Here is a 19438-nt window from a genome sequence, read left to right as displayed (position 1 = left end):
TGCACGTGCTGGTGTTCCTGTGGCTCCGCCCCTGTCTTTCACTCCCCCGCCCCCCTACACTCTCTCTCTCTCGCACTCAAAGAAAAGGAGGAAGCGGCGCGCGCGGAGCGCAGCGGCAGGTGTACTCGGTCCACTGACGCACGAGACAAAGTGAGCAGCAACCGTTACAACTTCAAAGTGACCGACGCGGCCGTTTTTTTAAATAAATATTTTATTTTTTTAATTTAATTTAATTTATTTTTTTTATTTAAAGTCAGACAGACAGACGGACGATGGCAGAGTCGGCGGCGACCAACAGCGACGGGGAGGATGGACTCCTTCAGCCCGCGCGCGGCTTCGCGCGCCAAGGAGCCCTGCGCCAGAAGAACGTGCACGAGGTGAAGGACCACAAATTCATCGCGCGCTTCTTCAAGCAGCCCACGTTCTGCAGCCACTGCACCGACTTTATCTGGTGAGCCGCAGACACAGACACGGGGCCGATGACAGCTTTTAGTCTGCAGCTTTTCGCTCCATCCGCCTCCTCGGCGGTGTCACCTGGAGCGGCGCGCTCACCTGCGCTGCACGTGACACCAACGAGGAAAAGTTTTCTCTGGATCCACATGAGCAGTGCAGCAGATAACTGAAACAGTCCTTCAAATGGTGATGCAAGCACAAAATTCGGCACAAATACTCCTTAGACACTACTCTTGAAAATTAAAACACAAAAAACAACAACAAAACAAATAAACAAAGAAAAAACAAAACAAAAAACGACTTTTCAATAGGCGTCCAGGTAGGGGTCTATGGGTTGCTGCGGACTTTACACCGAGCGCCCTCTTGTGGCCATTTTTGGCCGATGAAAACATTGTCTAGCTCAATACAAATACATGTAATTCGGTCACTTTTCAAAGGGGTCGGACTTGTCAATAAAGTCAATTTAATGTACAGTGGTTCCTTTAAGGTCAGCGTGGTGTATACTCGGAAATGTTGTGAGCTACCAGCTGGCTGTTAGAGACAAAACAAAACCAGCTGATTTCAATACACAGTCAATGCAGCCCGAGCACGTTTTCATCAGACGGTCAGTTGTGGAGAAATTCTCGCCTTCGGATTGGCCACTTCGCCAGAAGTGACTGTATTCGCAGTAACCCATTGAGGAATTACACCGGGGTCAAAATTTAAAAATGTTCCAATCATATTGAAAACTATACCACATCATTTGTCTGATTATAAGGATTTCAAAAAGGTATAGTTTGGAGTGTCTGTGACTAAATGTTATGGGGTAAAAACAGCAAGAATGCTGACACAGGTCAATTTCAGTTTGTACAGGGGTCAAAAGTTGCCCCAATTTTGTTAAAATGTGCAAATTATTAGTTGAACTAATAGGATTAATAAATAGAATAGGTTTGACTGTGTTGAGTGCTTGGTCTGCAAAGTAAAGGTCAAACAAGGTCAGTGTCCATTGGATTCTATGTGACTCCACATTAGAGATATTGCGAGCACTGCTTTCTTCCACCTGCAAAATATAGCGAAGATTCATCCCATCCTGTCTGTGGCTGATGCTGAGAGTCTGATTCATGCGTTTGTCTCTTCTAGATTGGACTACTGCAATGTTCTATTTTCTGGTTTACCGCAGTCCAGCATTAGGGCTCTCCAGTTGGTCCGAAATGCTGCTGCCAGAGTTTTGACACAAAGCAGAAAGTTTGACCACATTACACCCATTTTGGCATCCCTTCACTGGCTTCCTGTCCCTGTTAGATCAGATTTTAAGGTTCTGCTACTAGACTATAAACTTGTTCACCAACTGGCACCTCCCTACTGAGCTGACCTACTTAAACCCTACGTACCGGCCCTGGCTCTGTGTTCTCAGGGTGCATGACTAGAAGAAGCCGGGGCACAGTGGATCAGAAATGTTGTTTTGTGGCAGCAAAAACACATTATGCATAGGTTTAGGTCATTCTCTTGTGGTTTCCATACAGCAAGTTATTATTTATAAGGCTGTGTTATTTATTTCTCCCCAAGTGTAATTTATAGGTGTTTAAAATCGATTTTGAAATTTTTGATTTACTGTTCCCTGTGAATCAGTGTCCGGGGCACAGTGAATCAACGTAGAATATAATGAAAAACACATGATTATAAAGATTTCTTTATGTTCTTTAAGTAGGCCATAATGATGTCATAAAGATCCATGTTATATGTCAGGAAAATGAATGAAAAAAAAAGCCTTTGCAATGATAGAGAGAAAGGGTGTGTGTGTGTGTGTGTGTGTGTGGGGGGGGGGGGTTCATATCTGCATCTTAATCTGGAACCACTCTAAAATTTAACAGGGTCTTTTGACCCGTGCTCCACCTTTCCACCAATTTTCATAAAAAATCAGCCTTAATAGTCTTTGTGCAATCTGTTGATAAACAAAAACAGCAATAAAGACTTAACTGCCTTGGCAGAGCTTAAAATAGTCAAAAATAAGGCTGCAAGAAATTATCTTTTTCTTTATTGATTTGTCAGTTATATTTATGACTTATTATTTAGTGTCTAAATTATTATAGCACTAAAAAAAACCAAACAAAAAAAACAACCCTGTCCCAAGGCTAAGGTGAAGCATTCAAATTGTTTTGTTTGCATAGCAGTTGTAAACCAAATATACTGATTTAAGAATGATTAAAAATGAGGAAGTACTTTGCCATGCCTCTGTTATCTTCCACATACTTGTACTTTATGATTAAATGTGTTTGCTCGCTGTCGTGTGCACCACAGGTATGTAAAACTTTGTGTTTGTGTGGAGGGGAGATCAGGATATTTTTAGAAATCAGACCAGATTTACCAGAGCTAAATAAAGTGATGGATGAGTTTAGGTCGACATGATGCAGGAGCTCGCAGTGATGGCTCTTTTACAGGGGCGGATTCAGGATTTTACAGAGGGTGGGGATGAGTGTTGTGTTTGTATGTTATTCCACACATCCAGGCCGTTTCCAGAACCTACTGTGGACCTCGGACCACATGCTGGCCATCATCAACAATAATAAGTCACACTAAATATACCTAAAAGAGCATATGTGATTCCACTGAGCATTTTTTAAATTATTAAATTTTTTTGTATAAGTGAAGGCTGATGGGATTAAGAACAGAATAACAACTCTGAGACAACTGTAGTTTGAGGTGATTGCTTTAACTGCTAATAGTTTGGTATATTACCTCAGTTAATAACTTCCATCCATCCATCCATCCATTTTCTTCCGCTTTATCTGGAGTCGGGTCGCGGGGGCAGCAGCTCAAGCAAAGCCGCTCAGACCTCCCGATCCACACACACACCTCCCCCAGCTCCTCCCGGGGAACCCCAAGGCGTTACCAAGCCAGCCGAGAGACGTAGTCCCTCCAGCGTGTCCTGGGTCTTCCCCCGGGCCTCCTCCCGATGGGACGTGCCCGGAACACCTCTCCAGGGAGGCGTCCAGGGGGCATCTGGAAAAAATGCCCGAGCCACCTCAACTGGCTCCATTCGACATGGAGGAGCAGCGGCTCGATTCCGAGCTCCTCCCGAGTGACCGAGCTCTTCACCCTATCTCTAAGGGAGCGCCCAGCCACCCTGCAGAGGAAACTCATCTCGGCCGCGTGTACTCGCGATCTCGTTCTTTCGGTCATGAGCCAAATCTCACGACCATAGGTGAGGATCGGAACGTAGATCGATCGGTAAATCGAGAGCTTTGCCCCCCTACTCAGGTCTCTCTTCACCACGACGGTTCAATACAGCGACCGCATCACTGCAGATGCTGCACCGGTCCGTCTATCGATCTCACGCTCCATCCGTCCCTCACTCGTGAACAAGACCACCGAGTTACTTAAAGTCCTCCACTTGAGGCAAGGACAGTCCACTGACCTGAAGAGGGCAAAGCACCTTTTTCCGGTCAAAAACCATGGCCTCGGATTTGGAGGTGCTGATTTTCATCCCAGATGCTTCACATGTGGCTGCAAATCACCCCAGGGCATGCTGAAGGTCCTGATTTGACGAAGCCAACAGACTAGGTTGCTGATTGTTTTCTGCTGCTCAACTAATAAAAAGAATGGATTTCAGTTGTAATTTCTTAAACACAAGTTGGGTGAGGCTTCAGGTGCAAATTTGCTCAAAATCAGTGCAGTAGTTTTGACATAACCCTGCTGACAGACAGACAAATAAATAAATAAACACTGATGATTTTAATTACATCCTTGGTGGACATAATAAGGATTAAATCATAACTTTTCCAGTTTTCTTGAGACAGCTCAGGGGGTGGATACATGAACATTTCCAACAAGTCACTGAATATGTCTTGGACGTCATTTACGTCAGCCGTTAAGAAACGCAAACAGCGTGGTACTGTATGGTAAATCTGTGTCAAGTAGGCAGTTTGCAAAAACTCAATGAGGGAAGCCACCAAGACTCCTCTGGCTGACCTTGACAGGGTAATTCTAGAATCCACCTAAGTGTGTGCCATCTTTGGTCCAAATAGGGTTGAAAATCAAGTCCTGTGACCCTGAGTTTGATCAAAATGAATCCTTTAAGGGCAATTTTGGGGTCTGCCTTCATGAGCAGAAAGCAGCATGAGGACCTAGGAGGAGCAGACAGCAAACAGACACGCAGACATGACCTTGGCCCCAGTGGTTGACCTTCAGCAAATTTGACCTTGCTGGGAAATTTTGGAATCCACCTCCATATGTGCTCAATGTTTGGTGGACATTGTAGTGAAAACCTAAATGTTGATCTTTGACCCGGTGACCTTCACAGAGCCGTTCTGCTTTGTGTGCACCTGATGCCGTCACATCTCAGAAATGAACCAGGTTAGGTCCTAATTATTAGTTAGCTGGTAGAACACTTGGAAACAACAGGAGCTGTGCACGTTTCTTCATGGAGAACTGGAGGTGAGTCAGGAAGGGCAACCGGAGTAAAACTTGTGCCAAATCACAATGCAGATCTGTACTGGAACAACGGGCAACAAACAGCAGTTCGAGTGACCTTCACCTCAGTTACTGACCTTTAATCAATGTGACCTCACCTTGGCACTTCCACAACAGAACCCACTTCTAAATAAGTGGAAGAACGCGCCCCCCCGCCACAACATTTTCACCTTTGACCCTAATAACCTTGACCTTGGACAAAGCAAACACTTTAAGGGCAGTTCTGGATTTGGCAGACTTCCACATAGTAAGTGTGGTGGATAATGGGCTAAATGACCTGGGAGGCGGAAGGGAACAGACAGACAAGCAGACAGGAAGACAGACATACAGTGAGTATCTGAACACCCTGCGATTTTGCAAGTTCTCCCACTTAATAATCATGGAGGGGTCTGAAATTTTCATCTTAGGTGCATGTCCACTGTGAGAGACATAATCTAAAAAAAACAAAAAACAAATCCGGAAATCACAATGTATGATTTTTAAAAAATAATTTATTTGTATGTTACTGCTGCAAATAAGTATTTCAACACCTGTGAAAATCAATGTTAATATTTGGTACAGTAGCCTTTGTTTGCAATTACAGAGGTCAAATGTTTCCTGTAGTTTTTCACCAGGTTTTCACACACTGCAGCAGGGATTTTGGTCCATTCCTCCATACAGATCTTCTCCAAATCTTTCAGTTTTGGAGTTTCAGCTCCCTCCATAGATTTTCTATTGAGTTCAGGTCTGGAGACTGGCCGCGCCACTCCAGGACCTTGAAATGCTTCTTACGGAGCCCCTCCTTAGTTGCCCTGGCTGTGTGTTTGGGGTCATTGTCATGCTGGAAGACCCAGCCATGACCCATCTTCAGTGCTCTTACTGAGGGAAGGAGGTTGTTTTGCCAAAATCTTGCAATACATGACCCCATCCATCCTCTCTTCAATACGGTGCAGTTGTCCTGTCCCCTTTGCAGAAGAGCACCCCCAGAGTATGATGTTTCCACCCCCATGCTTCACAGTTGGGATGGTTTTCTTGGGGTTGTTCTCATCCTCTAAACATGGTAAGTGGAATTGATTCCAAAAAGCTCTATTCTGGTCTCATCTGACCACATGACCTTCTCCCATGCCTCCTCTGGATCATCCAGATGGTCACTGGTGAACTTCGAATGGGCCTGGACATGTGCTGGCTTGAGCAGGGGGACCTTGCTGCCCTGCAGAATTTTAAACCATGACAGCATCATGTGTTACTAATGTAATCTTTGTGACTGTGGTCTCAGCTCAGTTCTTGAATGTCCCTCTGGGATCAATAAAGTCTCTCTCTCTCTCTCGGACCTCCTGTGTAGTTCTGAGCTTTCTCAGAATCATCCTTACCCCACAAAGTGAGATCTTGCATGGAATCCCAGACCAAGGGAGATTGACAGTCATCTTGTGTTTCTTCCACTTTCTAATAAATAATCATAACAGTTGTTGTCTTCTACCAAGCTGCTTGCCTGTTGTCCTGTAGTCCATCCCAGGCTTGTGCAGGTCTACAGTTTTGTCCCTGGTGTCCTTAGACAGCTCTTTGGTCTTGGCTATGGTGGACAGGTTGGAGTGTGATTGATTGAGTGTGTGAACAGGTGTCTTTTATACAGGTGACAAGTTCAAACAGGTGTAATTAATACAGGTAAAGAGTGCAGAAAAAGAGGGCTTCTTAAAGAAAAATTAACAGGTCTGTGTGAGCCAGAATTGTTGCTGGTTGGTAGGTGTTCAAATACTTATTTGCAGCAGTAACATACAAATAAATTATTTAAATAATCATTCATTTGTGATTTCCGTATTTTTTTTAATTTTTTTTTTTAAATTTCAGACCCATCCATGATTTCTAAGTGAGTTAAAATACTTATTTTCCTCACTGTAAATGTAGACACACAGACAGAAATGTCTCAAATTATAGTATCAATTTTTCCTCTTAGATCCAATATTTCATGTTTTATTAAAATTAGTTAATTTGTTTGCAGATAATCGTAAATTGGACAAACAGTGAAAGGCCTTCTTGGTATCATGATGAAATACAGACAGTGGTTGGGGGGGCTCCTGTGTGTGTGTAAAGTAGGACAGAAAGGAGACTGGGTTTGTGGGCTGTAGAAACAACAGAAGGTTGTGATGGTATTAAGAAGGCAGAGAAGGTGCAAATGAAGATGCTTTTAGTGAAGCGCAGACAGCCGGAGTAACCCGAGCACCGATACAAACTGTCAGCATGTCTGCAACCTTTGTCCTCGTCATTTATCTTCTCCAGGCTCGTCACCGGACACGACACCGGCCCATGAAACAGACGGTGACACAGCCGTACGTTTGGCTTATGAAATGAGTTTAGCTGACCTGATTTGTCCCGTTTCTTATTATCTGTACCGTGTGCTAGTCTCAAATCGACCGGCATTTAAGCCGTGTGATGGGCTTTTTAATTTGTGATGGTGAAATGATTTGACCTAAAAGGCACTTGTGTCTTTTCATTGAGATTAATGAGCTGGTCTCTGTGATTGTAAATATCCATAAACCGCACAGCAGTCAGCCTGCAGGAAACCTCTCTACTTAGTGTTTGTTGGAGATAACTGTTCAAGGACACTTCAGCCTTTGAAACGGTGCATTTTAATTTGTTCCTACGAGTCACAAATATTTAAACAAACAATAGAAAAAGGCTTTCCGTGTGTAAAATAGCATTTCAGCTTACGTGCACAAATTTTAAATCATGCAAAGTTTTGATATTACAACACTGACATTACATTTTTAGGTCTCTCTCCCTCTCTTGAAATTAAGCTACTTTTTAAAATAAAGTAATGACACATCACATGTTTTAAACATACTTGTAACTTTTGCTTTTAATATTCAACCCATTTTCTTCACCTTATCGCTTCAGGATTTGCAGCCAGTCTCATCTTTTAATGTGCACAATAATCAGTCATTTCTTAATAATTCACACCAAAATGGAATCACTTCATTTGAAGTGACTCATTCAGGATCTTTGTGGGTTTTTTGGGGTGGGGGTGGGAAGAAGTTACCACTGCTGGTGTCATGACTACTAAATATGATTCACTCTTGCTTCAATTGACTTCATCATTGACTGAAATTTTTTTTTTAGCTATAATACGTTTAAACATGTCTTCTTCTGCATAAGTTTTTTTTTTCTCCCCTAAAATAAGTTAAAGGGATCATATTGTGCAATCACAAGTTTAATATAGCTGGAGTTTTATGTCAAATGTTCTCAACAGTTTATGTTGCTTGTGCACATACAAAATAATTAAAATATCATAGAAGTCAGAGAATTCCACATCTGAGGCCGTATGTATTTAAAATAAATAAAAACCACGTGTACACCTTTTTGTTCTAGACAAACTGTGCACAGATGTTTGGGAGATAGTGCTCGAGAGGTGAAACAGGTGATCTTGTGACCAGTGGACCGTCATTTTGATTCCCTGTCTAACTGGAAAATCACTACGGTCGCCAACAGCTGCAGCCCAGTGACATACTACCCTTAGGAGAAGTCTTTCATCCTGAAGTTCATCCTGGTGTGCACTTGAGAACACTGACATCAGTGTGTGGATGGATGAATGTGATGCATCATTTTAAAAGGCTTTGACATGCACTTTACTCTTTTTCAGAGCAAGTCAAGCCTGATACAGTGAAATGGAATAAAAAAAAGACTAGAGAGAATTTAACACAAAATAAGCCTCAAAGAACCATAAAAAATGTTTTCTTTAGGTACCATAAATGTTGCTCAGAAGAACTTCAGCAAATATGACTTCTTTAAAGATGTTGTGTGGGCTGCTGAAGAGGAGGTACTGCTGGCCCACCACCACCAGATGGCGCCCTGCTTGAAGTGCGGGCTTCAAGCACGAGAGGGCGTCGGAGCCACTGGGAGTGACAGCTGTCACTTATCATCAGCACCAGCTGTCACTCATTAATTTCTCTGCTGAACTTAACACTGACTTATAGTCTGAACTTCTTTGCAGCCGTTTTCCTGTGGTGTTGCCTTATCTGTGGGATTGGCGTTTGGTGTAATCAGCGACAGCTTCGCTTCACACCCCAACCAGATAAGTGGTTAGACAGAAGCTACACGAGTGTGTGATTGGAGGTGGAGGTGCTCCCTTCCAAAGGAACACAGACTGTGGAATTACTGAGTGTGCGAACTCACACTCATCTATACTGTTTCTGTTCTCTGCCAGCAGTACCAGGTCTGACAGCTGGAGACGGTGGCCACCTGGGGATCCAGGACTTGGCGGCTCCGGTGTTCTTCAGATCCGTTGGCGGTGAGGGCCGTGTGGGATCCGGCTCGGTTCTGGACGGACGTCTCCTATCCTCAAGCCTGCCCACACGTCACTCAACATATAATTGTCTGTACTACCAAAACTGTATTTGTCTGTATTCCGTTGTGCACTTCACAACATTAAATTGTTACTGTTTGGCTTATCCATTGCCCGTTCATTTTACGCCCCCTGTTGTGGGTCCGTGTTCCTACACTTTCACAACAGAATTTCTCGGCCAGCATCATGGATCCTGAGGGGCGTCAACCATCGCTTGAACAGCCAATGGAAGAGCGAGGTGAACAGGTGTCAGCAGGAGGCGTGTTAGGTGAGCTGCAGCAAATCTTAACTGCTTTTACTGCTCGGTTGGACTTAGTTACCGAGCAGAACGTTATTCTCAATTGGACGATGGAGGCTCTCACCGCCCAGGTGGAAGCGCATGCTCAGGGCGCTGCTGCAGCACCTCCTCCTGCTGATCGAGTGCCAGAAACAGACATTCCGCTGGTCGTTCAACGAACCCCCCCCACCGTCCCCTGAAGCATACATAAGCCCTCCGGAGCCATACGGAGGCTGTGTCGAGACGTGCGCGGACTTCTTGATGCAGTGCTCACTCGTCTTTTCACAGCGTCCCGTCATGTACGCGTCAGACGCTAGCCGGGTGGCTTATGTAATAAATTTGCTTCGAGGAGAGGCACGCGCTTGGGCTACGGCGCTCTGGGAGCAAAATTCACGGCTCCTAACGACATATACTGGGTTTGTGAGGGAGTTTAAACAGGCTTTTGATCACCCCAATAGAGGCGAGACTGCTTCGAATGTGCTGCTGTCAATGAGACAGGGGCGTCGGAGTGCAGCGGAGTATGCAGTTGACTTCCGCATCGCGGCTGCGAGGTCCGGCTGGAATAACGTTGCGCTCCGCGCCGCCTTCGTAAACGGACTGTCTCCGGTCCTGAAGGAGCACCTGCTGGCTAAGGACGAACCGCGGGACTTGGATGGGCTTGTTGATCTGGTTATACGATTAGATAACCGATTAGAGGAACATCGTCGGGAGCAGGGCGGGGAGCGTGGCCGGGCACGAGCCGTCCCTCTCTCTTCCGGGTCCGAAAGGGTGCCGCCGTCCCCACGCTCCACAGCCAGAGACTCCCGTGTGGCAACAGCTCCCCCTGCTGACGAAGCTATGGACACTAGCAGGGCCAAAGTCAAATCAAATAACAGACAACGGAGGCTGGCCCGCGGGGAGTGTTTTTTCTGTGGCTCGAGTGAGCATCTACAGAGGAACTGCCCCAAGCGGTTAAACGACAACGCCTGCCCTTAGAAACTGGGCTAAGGGTGGGCCATAACACGCACGCGGGGAAACCCCGTAAATCAGCACGCATCCCAGTTACGATCCTGAGTGGGGATCTGACCCTTCACGCCCCAGCACTGGTAGACACGGGGTCGGAAGGGAATCTGCTGGACAGCAGATGGGCAAGGGAAGTCGGACTCCCTCTAGTGGCTCTACCTTCACCTTTGAAGGTACGGGCACTAGATGGCACCCTTCTTCCACTAATCATAAACCAGACACAGCCAGTGACATTGGTGGTGTCTGGTAATCACAGGGAAGAGATTGTGTTTTATGTAACACCTTCTACCTCCCGTGTGATTTTGGGTTATCCTTGGATGATAAAGCACAGTCCCCGGATTGATTGGCCATGTGGGGTTGTGGCTCAGTGGAGCGAAACCTGCCACCGGGAATGTCTCGGATCCTCGGTTCCGCCTGGTGTGACGGCTAGTGAGGAGGTCAAGATTCCCCCCAATCTGACGGCGGTACCGGAGGAGTACCATGATCTTGCTGACGTCTTCAGCAAAGATCTGGCACTCACTCTTCCCCCGCACCGACCGTACGATTGCGCCATTGATTTGATCCCGGGCGTTGAGTACCCGTCCAGCAGGCTGTACAACCTCTCACATCCTGAGCGAGAATCAATGGAGACCTACATCCTGGACTCATTAGCTGCCGGGCTGATCTGGAACTCCACCTCCCCGATGGGTGCAGGTTTCTTTTTTGTGGGCAAGAAAGACGGCGGACTCCGTCCATGCATTGACTACAGAGGGCTGAACGAGATCACGGTTCGCAATCGATACCCTTTGCCTCTGTTGGATTCAGTGTTCACGCCCCTGCATGGAGCCCAAATTTTCACAAAACTGGATCTTAGGAATGCGTACCACCTGGTTCGGATCCGGAAGGGAGATGAGTGGAAGACAGCATTTAACACCCTGTTAGGTCACTTTGAGTACGTGGTCATGCCGTTCAGCCTCACCAATGCGCCCACGACGTTCCAGGCCTTGGTTAATGACGTCTTGCGGGAGTTCCTGCATCGGTTTGTCTTCGTATATCTAGACGATATACTCATCTTTTCCCCGGATCCTGAGACTCATGTTACGCATGTACGTCAGGTCCTGCAGCTGTTGTTGGAGAACCGGCTGTTTGTGAAGGACGAGAAGTGCGAGTTCCACCATACTTCTTTGTCCTTCCTGGGGTTTATAATCTCCTCCAACTCCGTCGCCCCTGATCCAGCCAAGGTTGCGGCGGTGAGAGATTGGCCCCAACCAACAAACTACAGCAGTTCCTCGGTTTTGCTAATTTTTACCGGAGGTTCATCAAAGGCTACAGTCAGGTAGTTAGCCCCCTGACAGCCCTGACCTCCACAAAAGTTCCCTTCACCCGGTCGGATCGGTGCGAAGCCGCGTTTAGGCAGTTGAAACGCCGGTTCTCGACTGGTGCAGCCCGATCCAAATCGCCAGTTTATAGTTGAAGTGGACGCCTCTGACTCAGGGATAGGAGCCGTGCTATCCCAGAGCGGGGAATCCGACAAGGTTCTCCACCCATGTGCCTACTTTTCCCGCAGGTTGACCCCGGCTGAAAGGAATTATGACGTCGGCAATCGGGAACTTCTTGCAATGAAGGAGGCTCTGGAGGAGTGGATAGGCCTGTTGGAGGGAGCTTTGGTACCATTCACGGTTTTCACAGACCATCGGAACCTGGAGTACATTCGGACCGCCAAGCGTCTGAACCCCAGGCAAGCCCGCTGGTCACTGTTCTTCGGGCGTTTTGACTTTAAGATTACATACCGCCCCGGGACAAAGAACCAACGGTCTGACACCCTGTCCCGGGTGCACGAGGAGGAAGTCAGGACCGAGCTGTCAGACCCAACAGAAACCATCATCCCTGAGTCCACTGTCGTGGCCACCCTCACCTGGGACGTGGAGAAGACCGTCCGGGAGGCCCTGACACGGAACCCGGACCCGGGGACTGGACCGAAGAACAAGATGTACATCCCACCAGAGGCCAGGGCTGCAGTCCTGGACTTCTGTCACGGTTCCAAGCTCTCCTGCCACCCAGGGGTGCGAAGAACTGTGGCAGTGGTCCGGCAGCGCTTCTGGTGGGGATCTCTGGAAGCCGACGACCGGGAGTACATCCAGGCCTGCACCACCTGCGCCAGGGGCAAAGCCGACTACCACAAGACCCAAGGCCTCTTCCAGGCTCTGCCCGTGCCTCATCGCCCCTGGTCTCACATTGGCCTGGATTTCGTCACGGGCCTCCCGCCATCCCAGGGCATGACTGCCATCCTCACGATAGTGGACCGGTTCTCCAAGGCGACCCACTTTGTGGCCCTCCTGAAGCTCCCGATGGCCCAGGAGACTGCAGACCTTCCTAAGATCCAGCAGGCCCTCCGCTGCGTGACCTCTGCGCACCCGACAGCCTGGAGTAACCATATGGCCTGGATCGAGTACGCTCATAATAGCCAAGTGTCATCGGCCTCTCCCCGTTTGAGGTATGTTTGGGGTACCAGCCCCCATTGTGTCCGCTAGTGGAGGGAGAGGTCGGGGTGCCCTCGGTCCAGGCCCATCTGAGGAGGTGCCGTCGGGTGTGGTGTACCGCCCGCTCTGCCCTGCTCAAAGCCCGGACGAGGGCTAAGGCCCATGCAGACCGCAGGCGTGCCCCGGCCCCTACGTATCAGCCCGGGCAGGCGGTTGGCTATCTGCAAAGGACATCCCCCTGCAAGTGGAGTCCCAAAAACTCAAGGACAGATTCATAGGACCTTTCACCATCCTTAAAGTCCTCAGTCCAGCCGCAGATTCATCCGGTCTTTCATGTGTCACGCCTCAAACCCTGCCATACCTCTCCACTCTGTGCCCCTGGACCGGCGCCGCCACCTGCCCGGATCATTGACGGGGAGCCGGCTTGGACTGTGCGCCGGCTCCTGGACGTCCGTCGGAAGGGCCGGGGGTTCCAGTACTTAGTGGACTGGGAGGGATACGGACCCGAAGAACGCTCCTGGGTGAAGAGGAGCTTCATCCTGGACCTGGCCCTCCTGGCCGACTTCTACACACGGCACCCGGACAAGCCTGGTTGGGCGCCAGGAGGCGCCCGTTGAGGGGGGGGTCCTGTTGTGTGGGCCGCTGAAGAGGAGGTACTGCTGGCCCACCACCACCAGATGGCGCCCTGCTTGAAGTGCTGGCTTCAAGCACGAGAGGGCGTCAGAGCCACTGGGAGTGACAGCTGTCACTTATCAGCACCAACTGTCACTCATCCAACTCATCACTATCACCCCAACCAGATAAGTGGTTAGACAGGAGCTGCACGAGTGTGTGATTGGAGGTGGAGGTGCTCCCTCCCAAAGGAACACAGACTGTGGAATTACTGAGTGTGCGAACTCCCACTCATCTATACTGTTTCTGTTTTCTGCCAGCAGTACCAGGTCTGACAGCTGGAGACGGTGGCCACCTGGGGATCCAGGACTTGGCAGCTCCGGTGTTCTTCAGGTACGTTGGCGGTGAAGGCCGTGTGGGATCTGGCTTGGTTCTGGACGGACGTCTCCTATCCTCAAGCCTGCCCACATGTCACTCAACATATAATTGTCTGTACTACCAAAACTGTATTTGTCTGTATTCCGTTGTGCACTTCACAACATTAAATTGTTACTGTTTGGCTTATCCATTGCCTGTTCATTTTACGCCCCCTGTTGTGGGTCCTGTGTTCCTACACTTTCACAACAAAAGAACCTCTTTCAATAAAGTTCATTGTGGACCAAATCAAGCAGTTGAGAGTTGTGGTTTTATAGCTGCAACATTTAGTTGACTAGTCAATTCACAGCACACAAATCAACAAGGAACTTGACTTGATAATTTAAGCAAGTTATAAGTTAAAAAGTGTAATTTGCCGCATTTCTGGGTCGTCCATTATGTTGCATTTAATATTTTTGCTTCTGGCCTTGTTGTCAGCCAGAACACCATATTTGTGATGTCAGCTTGGGATTTGGGACATAGTGATGGCTGTTTAGTTTTGTAGACCATTTAATCAATTGAGAAAATATTCTGCACATTAATTGGTCATGAAAAAAATTGTTTGCTGCAGCTCCAATTTCATGCTTCTATTCTCCACCAAATAACTGATTAACATGAACATTTTGTGCTTTAAAGAACCTCATATGTTATGGGAAGAACCATCCCTTATTACTGCCCCTTCATACATAGTATGAATGTGGTCAAATTGCGCATGAAGCAGGAATCGTATGCAATATGTGTAAAATCGTAGCTGCTTCCAACGCCTCGTACACCTGTTACTACAACTATTTGTGCACACCAGCAGCTGAAAGACAGACTGTGTGCTGTGAGAACCCATTCGATCCCTCTCGCGGCAGGTGTTGGTCAAATTCCAGGTGACACATATGACGATCTACACCATTCGCTTGACACTTGAAAATGTGTGGCCATTCGCACCATTAGTATGAAAACAGTCAGCAGGTGATCACTTAATGATATTTACTAATTATAGAGCTGGTTTTTATTTTATTTTTCTCCACATCAGTGGCGCGATGTGGTGCACCACGTCCCAGCTGCTCGCACTATGTTCCTGTTCGCAGGACACTGTCACAGTGCCATCATTCACGCCTGCCCGTTGGCTCGATATTTTAATGGTTCGCTCATATGAGCTGTTCCACCGTGATTCGCCCTGATTTGGACTTATTTGTACTATGTGTGAAGGGGCAACTTAAGGACAAAAGGCTCTTTCTGTTGTGTGGGCCGCTGAAGAGGAGGTACTGCTGGCCCACCACCACCAGAGGGCACCCTGCCTGGAGTGCGGGCTCCAGGCACCAGAGGGCGCTGCCGCCTAACAGGAGTAGCCGGGGTGACAGCTGACACTCATCACCTATGACAGCTGTCACCACTCATCTGATCAGCATCAGTATATCAGCAAGACGTCATCTCCACCTCTTTGCCGAGATATCGCTTTACCAGGAAGGTAACGTTCTCAGCTGGCTGTGAGTAACCTTTTGTGACTTTTTGTGTATCGTATAACAGACTCTTTTTCCAACAAGAGGTGGAGTTGATTTTCCTGCCGTGTGAATTGCTGGGTGCATACGCGCCCACATTTAATTGTTTTTTTGTTCCTCGCCAGCAGTACCAGGTCCGACACGCGGAGGCAGTGGCCACCTGGGAGTTCGGGACTTGGCGGCTCCAGTATTCCCGGGGTCTGGTGGCGGAGGAAATCGTGTGGTTCCGGTTCTACTTTGGACAGACGTCTTCTATCTTCGAGCCTGCCCACACGACACCTTTTGTGATTTGACCTTTGTCTATTGTTGTAATCTGTTGTGTTTGTTGTGCCCTTTCACAACAGTAAAGTGTTGTATTTGACTTCCTCCATTGTCCGTTCATTTGCGCCCCCTGTTGTGGGTCCGTGTACCTACACTTTCCTTGTGTAAACAGTTTTTAATGTTTTTGTCCATCTTTTGTAGTACATTCAATTTTTTTTTTTTTTTGAACCTTTGGACATGCAGAGTTGAAATCCTTTGCAATTTTTCCCTGTTCTGTCGCTTTATATCCTCCGCTTGCCAAAGGCCCAGAAGGGAGATTATGCTGTGGCAATGTTTGTCCATATTGTAATATTGTACAAGAGACTGACACATTTTCCCAGAGTTATGGCCCTTGGTTAACAAATCCAGACATGGCCAGTTTCATGAGTTGGTTCTGCAAAACTGAAATCAACTATCACATTCCTTAAAATGTTGTTAGAATGTGACAAGCACTGGTACAAAAGCAGCATTTGCCTGCGGGGGATATTGTGCTCTCAGAGCCCTCTTGTCTTTATTTGTGATTCCAGAACTGAGATCATCAGATGATGGTGAGCATCTGTCTCATTTTCACATTGTGTAATATTGCTCTTCTTCTTCTTCTTCTTCTTCATTTTATGTATTTATTTATTATCATCATGGGGGTTATCATAGGGATGCACGATCCACAATTTTTCACTTCCGATCCGATCCTGATACGTGAATTTGAATATCTGCCGATACCGGTACACTTGCGATCCGATACCAGAGCTCTGTTTGCTTTAATATTATTATCATTATTGTTGATTTTATATAAGGATTTTCTTAAAAAGGAGACCTGAAAGTTCAGCTACAATTTGCCAGAAGATGTATCTAAGATGAAAGCCTAGATTTGATGTTTTGGTGAAAGAATTAAGTACTTTTATTTTTTATAGACTTTTATAGCCTTATTTTTATAGCCTTAAAGAGAAAAGACATGACTCTGTCTGTTTGTGTCTCTCTTTCTCTGCTTGTTTCTCGCTCGGTCTCTCTTGCTTGCTTTCGCTCTCCCTCTGTCTCTCTTTTTCGCTGTTTTCATGCTGTGAAACCTTAAACTTTTGGGAAACATGAAGCCTTTCAACTGTAAAATAAATGTATCATCGACGCTCGCTCAGGATTTCAAAGGAGACTTTTTTCCCTTCAGTGGACAGAATCTCTGTTTGGCTTCTCCTCCTCGGCTGCACGCTGAGCTGGTGTTTTACAGCTTCAGGACAGTGAAGCGGCTAACTTTTTAGCACACATTTTCAGCAACAATTCAGTTAATTTTTTGGAAAATCTGTGCTCGACGAGCAGATAATTTGAACCAGAGAGCTGGGTAGAAATTTGCCGCTAACTGCAGCTAGAACACTGCTGAAGAGAGCTCTCTCAAACAGTTTGGCTTCAGAAAACCTCTCTTCCTCCCGCTCAGCAGTAAACAAAGCAGAGAGCAAACAGCAGTTGAGAGGATTCACAGTGGCTCTTCTCCGGTATTGGAAAATGTTGCGGGTTGGATCGGTATTTTCCGAAACGTGAATTACGTCGGTATCGGAACCCGGTAATCTGTTAGTTTGCTGAAGAAGCTTGTGACTTCCTTAAGTCAAGCACTTCTTGCTTGCTTGAAAGTTTCAGTTCAACAGGAAGTAAGTGGTAGTACTTAAAAGGTGTGAAGTCCCCCCTTTCTGTGTGTGATGTTTGTATGTGTAGGACAGTCTGCATCTTTAATCTCGTCTTAAAGACAGGAAGGTAGTCGGTGTAGAGGAGCCGGACCTGAGACAGGACTGTTTGAGATTTAACATCAAGCGTTGCTGCTGGGTAGAGCAGAGATGATGCAGAATAGTGAGTTCAGGTAGAAAGGTCCAAAATTAGTTCACGACATGTAGGCCATGAAGAAGGAGCCCCTGGGAGGCAGCGCATAGGAATGAAGAGCCTAAGACGTGCACTTTGAGACCAACCGAAAACTAGGTTGCCTATCTGTCTATATCTATATATGTGTATGTCGACTTCTGTCAATAAGTTTGATTAATGAGAACAATGAGAACACTGAGTGATTTCATACCCCCAGAGATTATCTATTTGTAGCCACAGTCTGGCTGTGTGTGTGTGTTCGTTCGTTCCACACCAATGATTAGGTGTGGCTGGTTGAGCAGATGCTGTCCTCAGGAAGCTACACTTCTTTATGTGATCTCAGTACATGTACTGCAGTATTCATCCATTCATTCACTTTATGAACCCACTTAATCTTGTTAAGAATCATGGGGTTGGAAGCTGGAGCCTACATCACAGCAATTATTGGGCGAGAGGCCAGGTACAGACTGGACGGGCCGCCAGTCTATCATAGGACTGAAAATTATTCATCTGTAGTGAATTTGACCACAGACATATCTTGCAGAATCAAAAGTTGCCTTAATTTTCTACTTTTAACAAAGAACTGACTTTCCAGGACATTTCTAAGGTTGGAATTATTGCAATGCACCAAAATCCTCCCTTTTCACAAAGTGACCAGTCTTCACAAACGTTCCCTGACTAATTTTACAGTGCCTCTGGAAAACTTCAATAAGCAGTAAATCAAATCAAATCAATTTTATTTATATAGCACCAAATCACAACAAACAGTCGCCCAAGGCGCTTTATATTGTAAGGCAAAAGCCATACATAATTACAGAAAAACCCCAACGGTCAAAACGACCCTCTATGAGCAAGCACCTTGGCGACAGTGGGAAGGAAAACTTCCCTTTAACAGGAAGAAACCTCCAGCAGAACCAGGCTCAGGGAGGGGCAGTCTTCTGCTGGGACTGGTTGGGGCTGAGGGGAGAGAATCAGGAAAAAGACATTGCTGTGGAAGAGAGCAGAGATCAATCACCAATGATTTAAAAGCAGAGTGGTGCATACAGAGCAAAAAGAGGTGAATAAAAAGAAAGACTGGGTGCATCATGGAAACCCCCCAGCAGTCTAACTCTATAGCAGCATAACTAAGGGATGGTTCAGGGTCACCTGATCCAGCCCTAACTATAAGCTTTTTCAAAAAGGGAAGTTTTAAGATTAATCTTAAAAGTAGAGAGGGTGTCTGTCTCCCTAATCCAAATTGGGAGCTGGTTCCACAGGAGAGGAGCCTGAAAGCTGAATGCTCTGCCTCCCATTCTACTCTTACAAACCCTAGGAACTACAAGTAAGCCTGCAGTCTGAGAGCGAAGCGCTCTATTGGGGTGATATGGTATTATGAGGTCCCTAAGATAAGATGGGACCTGATTATTCAAAACCTTATAAGTAAGAAGAAGAATTTTAAATTCTATTCTGGAATTAACAGGGAGCCAATGAAGAAAGCCAATATGGGGTGAAATATGCTCTCTCCTTCTAGTCCCTGTCAGTACTCTAGCTGCAGCATTTTGAATTAACTGAAGGCTTTTCAGGGAACTTTTAGGACAACCTGATAATAATGAATTACAATAGTCAATCAATCAATCAACTTTTTTCTTATATAGCGCCAAATCACAACAAACAGTTGCCCCAAGGCGCTCCACATTGCAAGGCAAGGCCATACAATAATTATAAAAAAAACTCCAACGGTCAAAACGACCCCCTATGAGCAAGCACTTGGCCACAGTGGGAAGGAAAAACTCCCTTTTAACAGGAAGAAACCTCCAGCAGAACCAGGCTCAGGGAGGGGCAGTCTTCT

At 46.6% G+C, this 19438-nt stretch overlaps 1 protein-coding gene across 2 annotated transcripts in view; it reads left to right on the top strand.

The window, feature by feature from the left end:
* The first annotated feature begins 229 nt into the window (after nt 1–229).
* The window catches only part of LOC117527442 (protein kinase C beta type-like), a 267696-nt gene continuing 248487 nt past the window's right edge, over nt 230–19438 (top strand). Inside the window, exon 1 of one of the 2 annotated variants that reach the window (XM_034189782.1) lies at nt 230–451. In XM_034189782.1, coding sequence (XP_034045673.1) covers nt 273–451 — 179 coding nt within the window. In that variant the 5' untranslated portion in view covers nt 230–272. The remainder of the gene's footprint in view (nt 452–19438) is intronic. The other variant, XM_034189781.1, reaches the window with a different exon arrangement.

The sequence above is a fragment of the Thalassophryne amazonica genome, chromosome 16 (assembly GCF_902500255.1).
Source record: "Thalassophryne amazonica chromosome 16, fThaAma1.1, whole genome shotgun sequence".
In the NCBI taxonomy this organism is placed as follows: domain Eukaryota; kingdom Metazoa; phylum Chordata; class Actinopteri; order Batrachoidiformes; family Batrachoididae; genus Thalassophryne; species Thalassophryne amazonica.
This window is presented reverse-complemented; position numbering and strand designations above follow the sequence as displayed.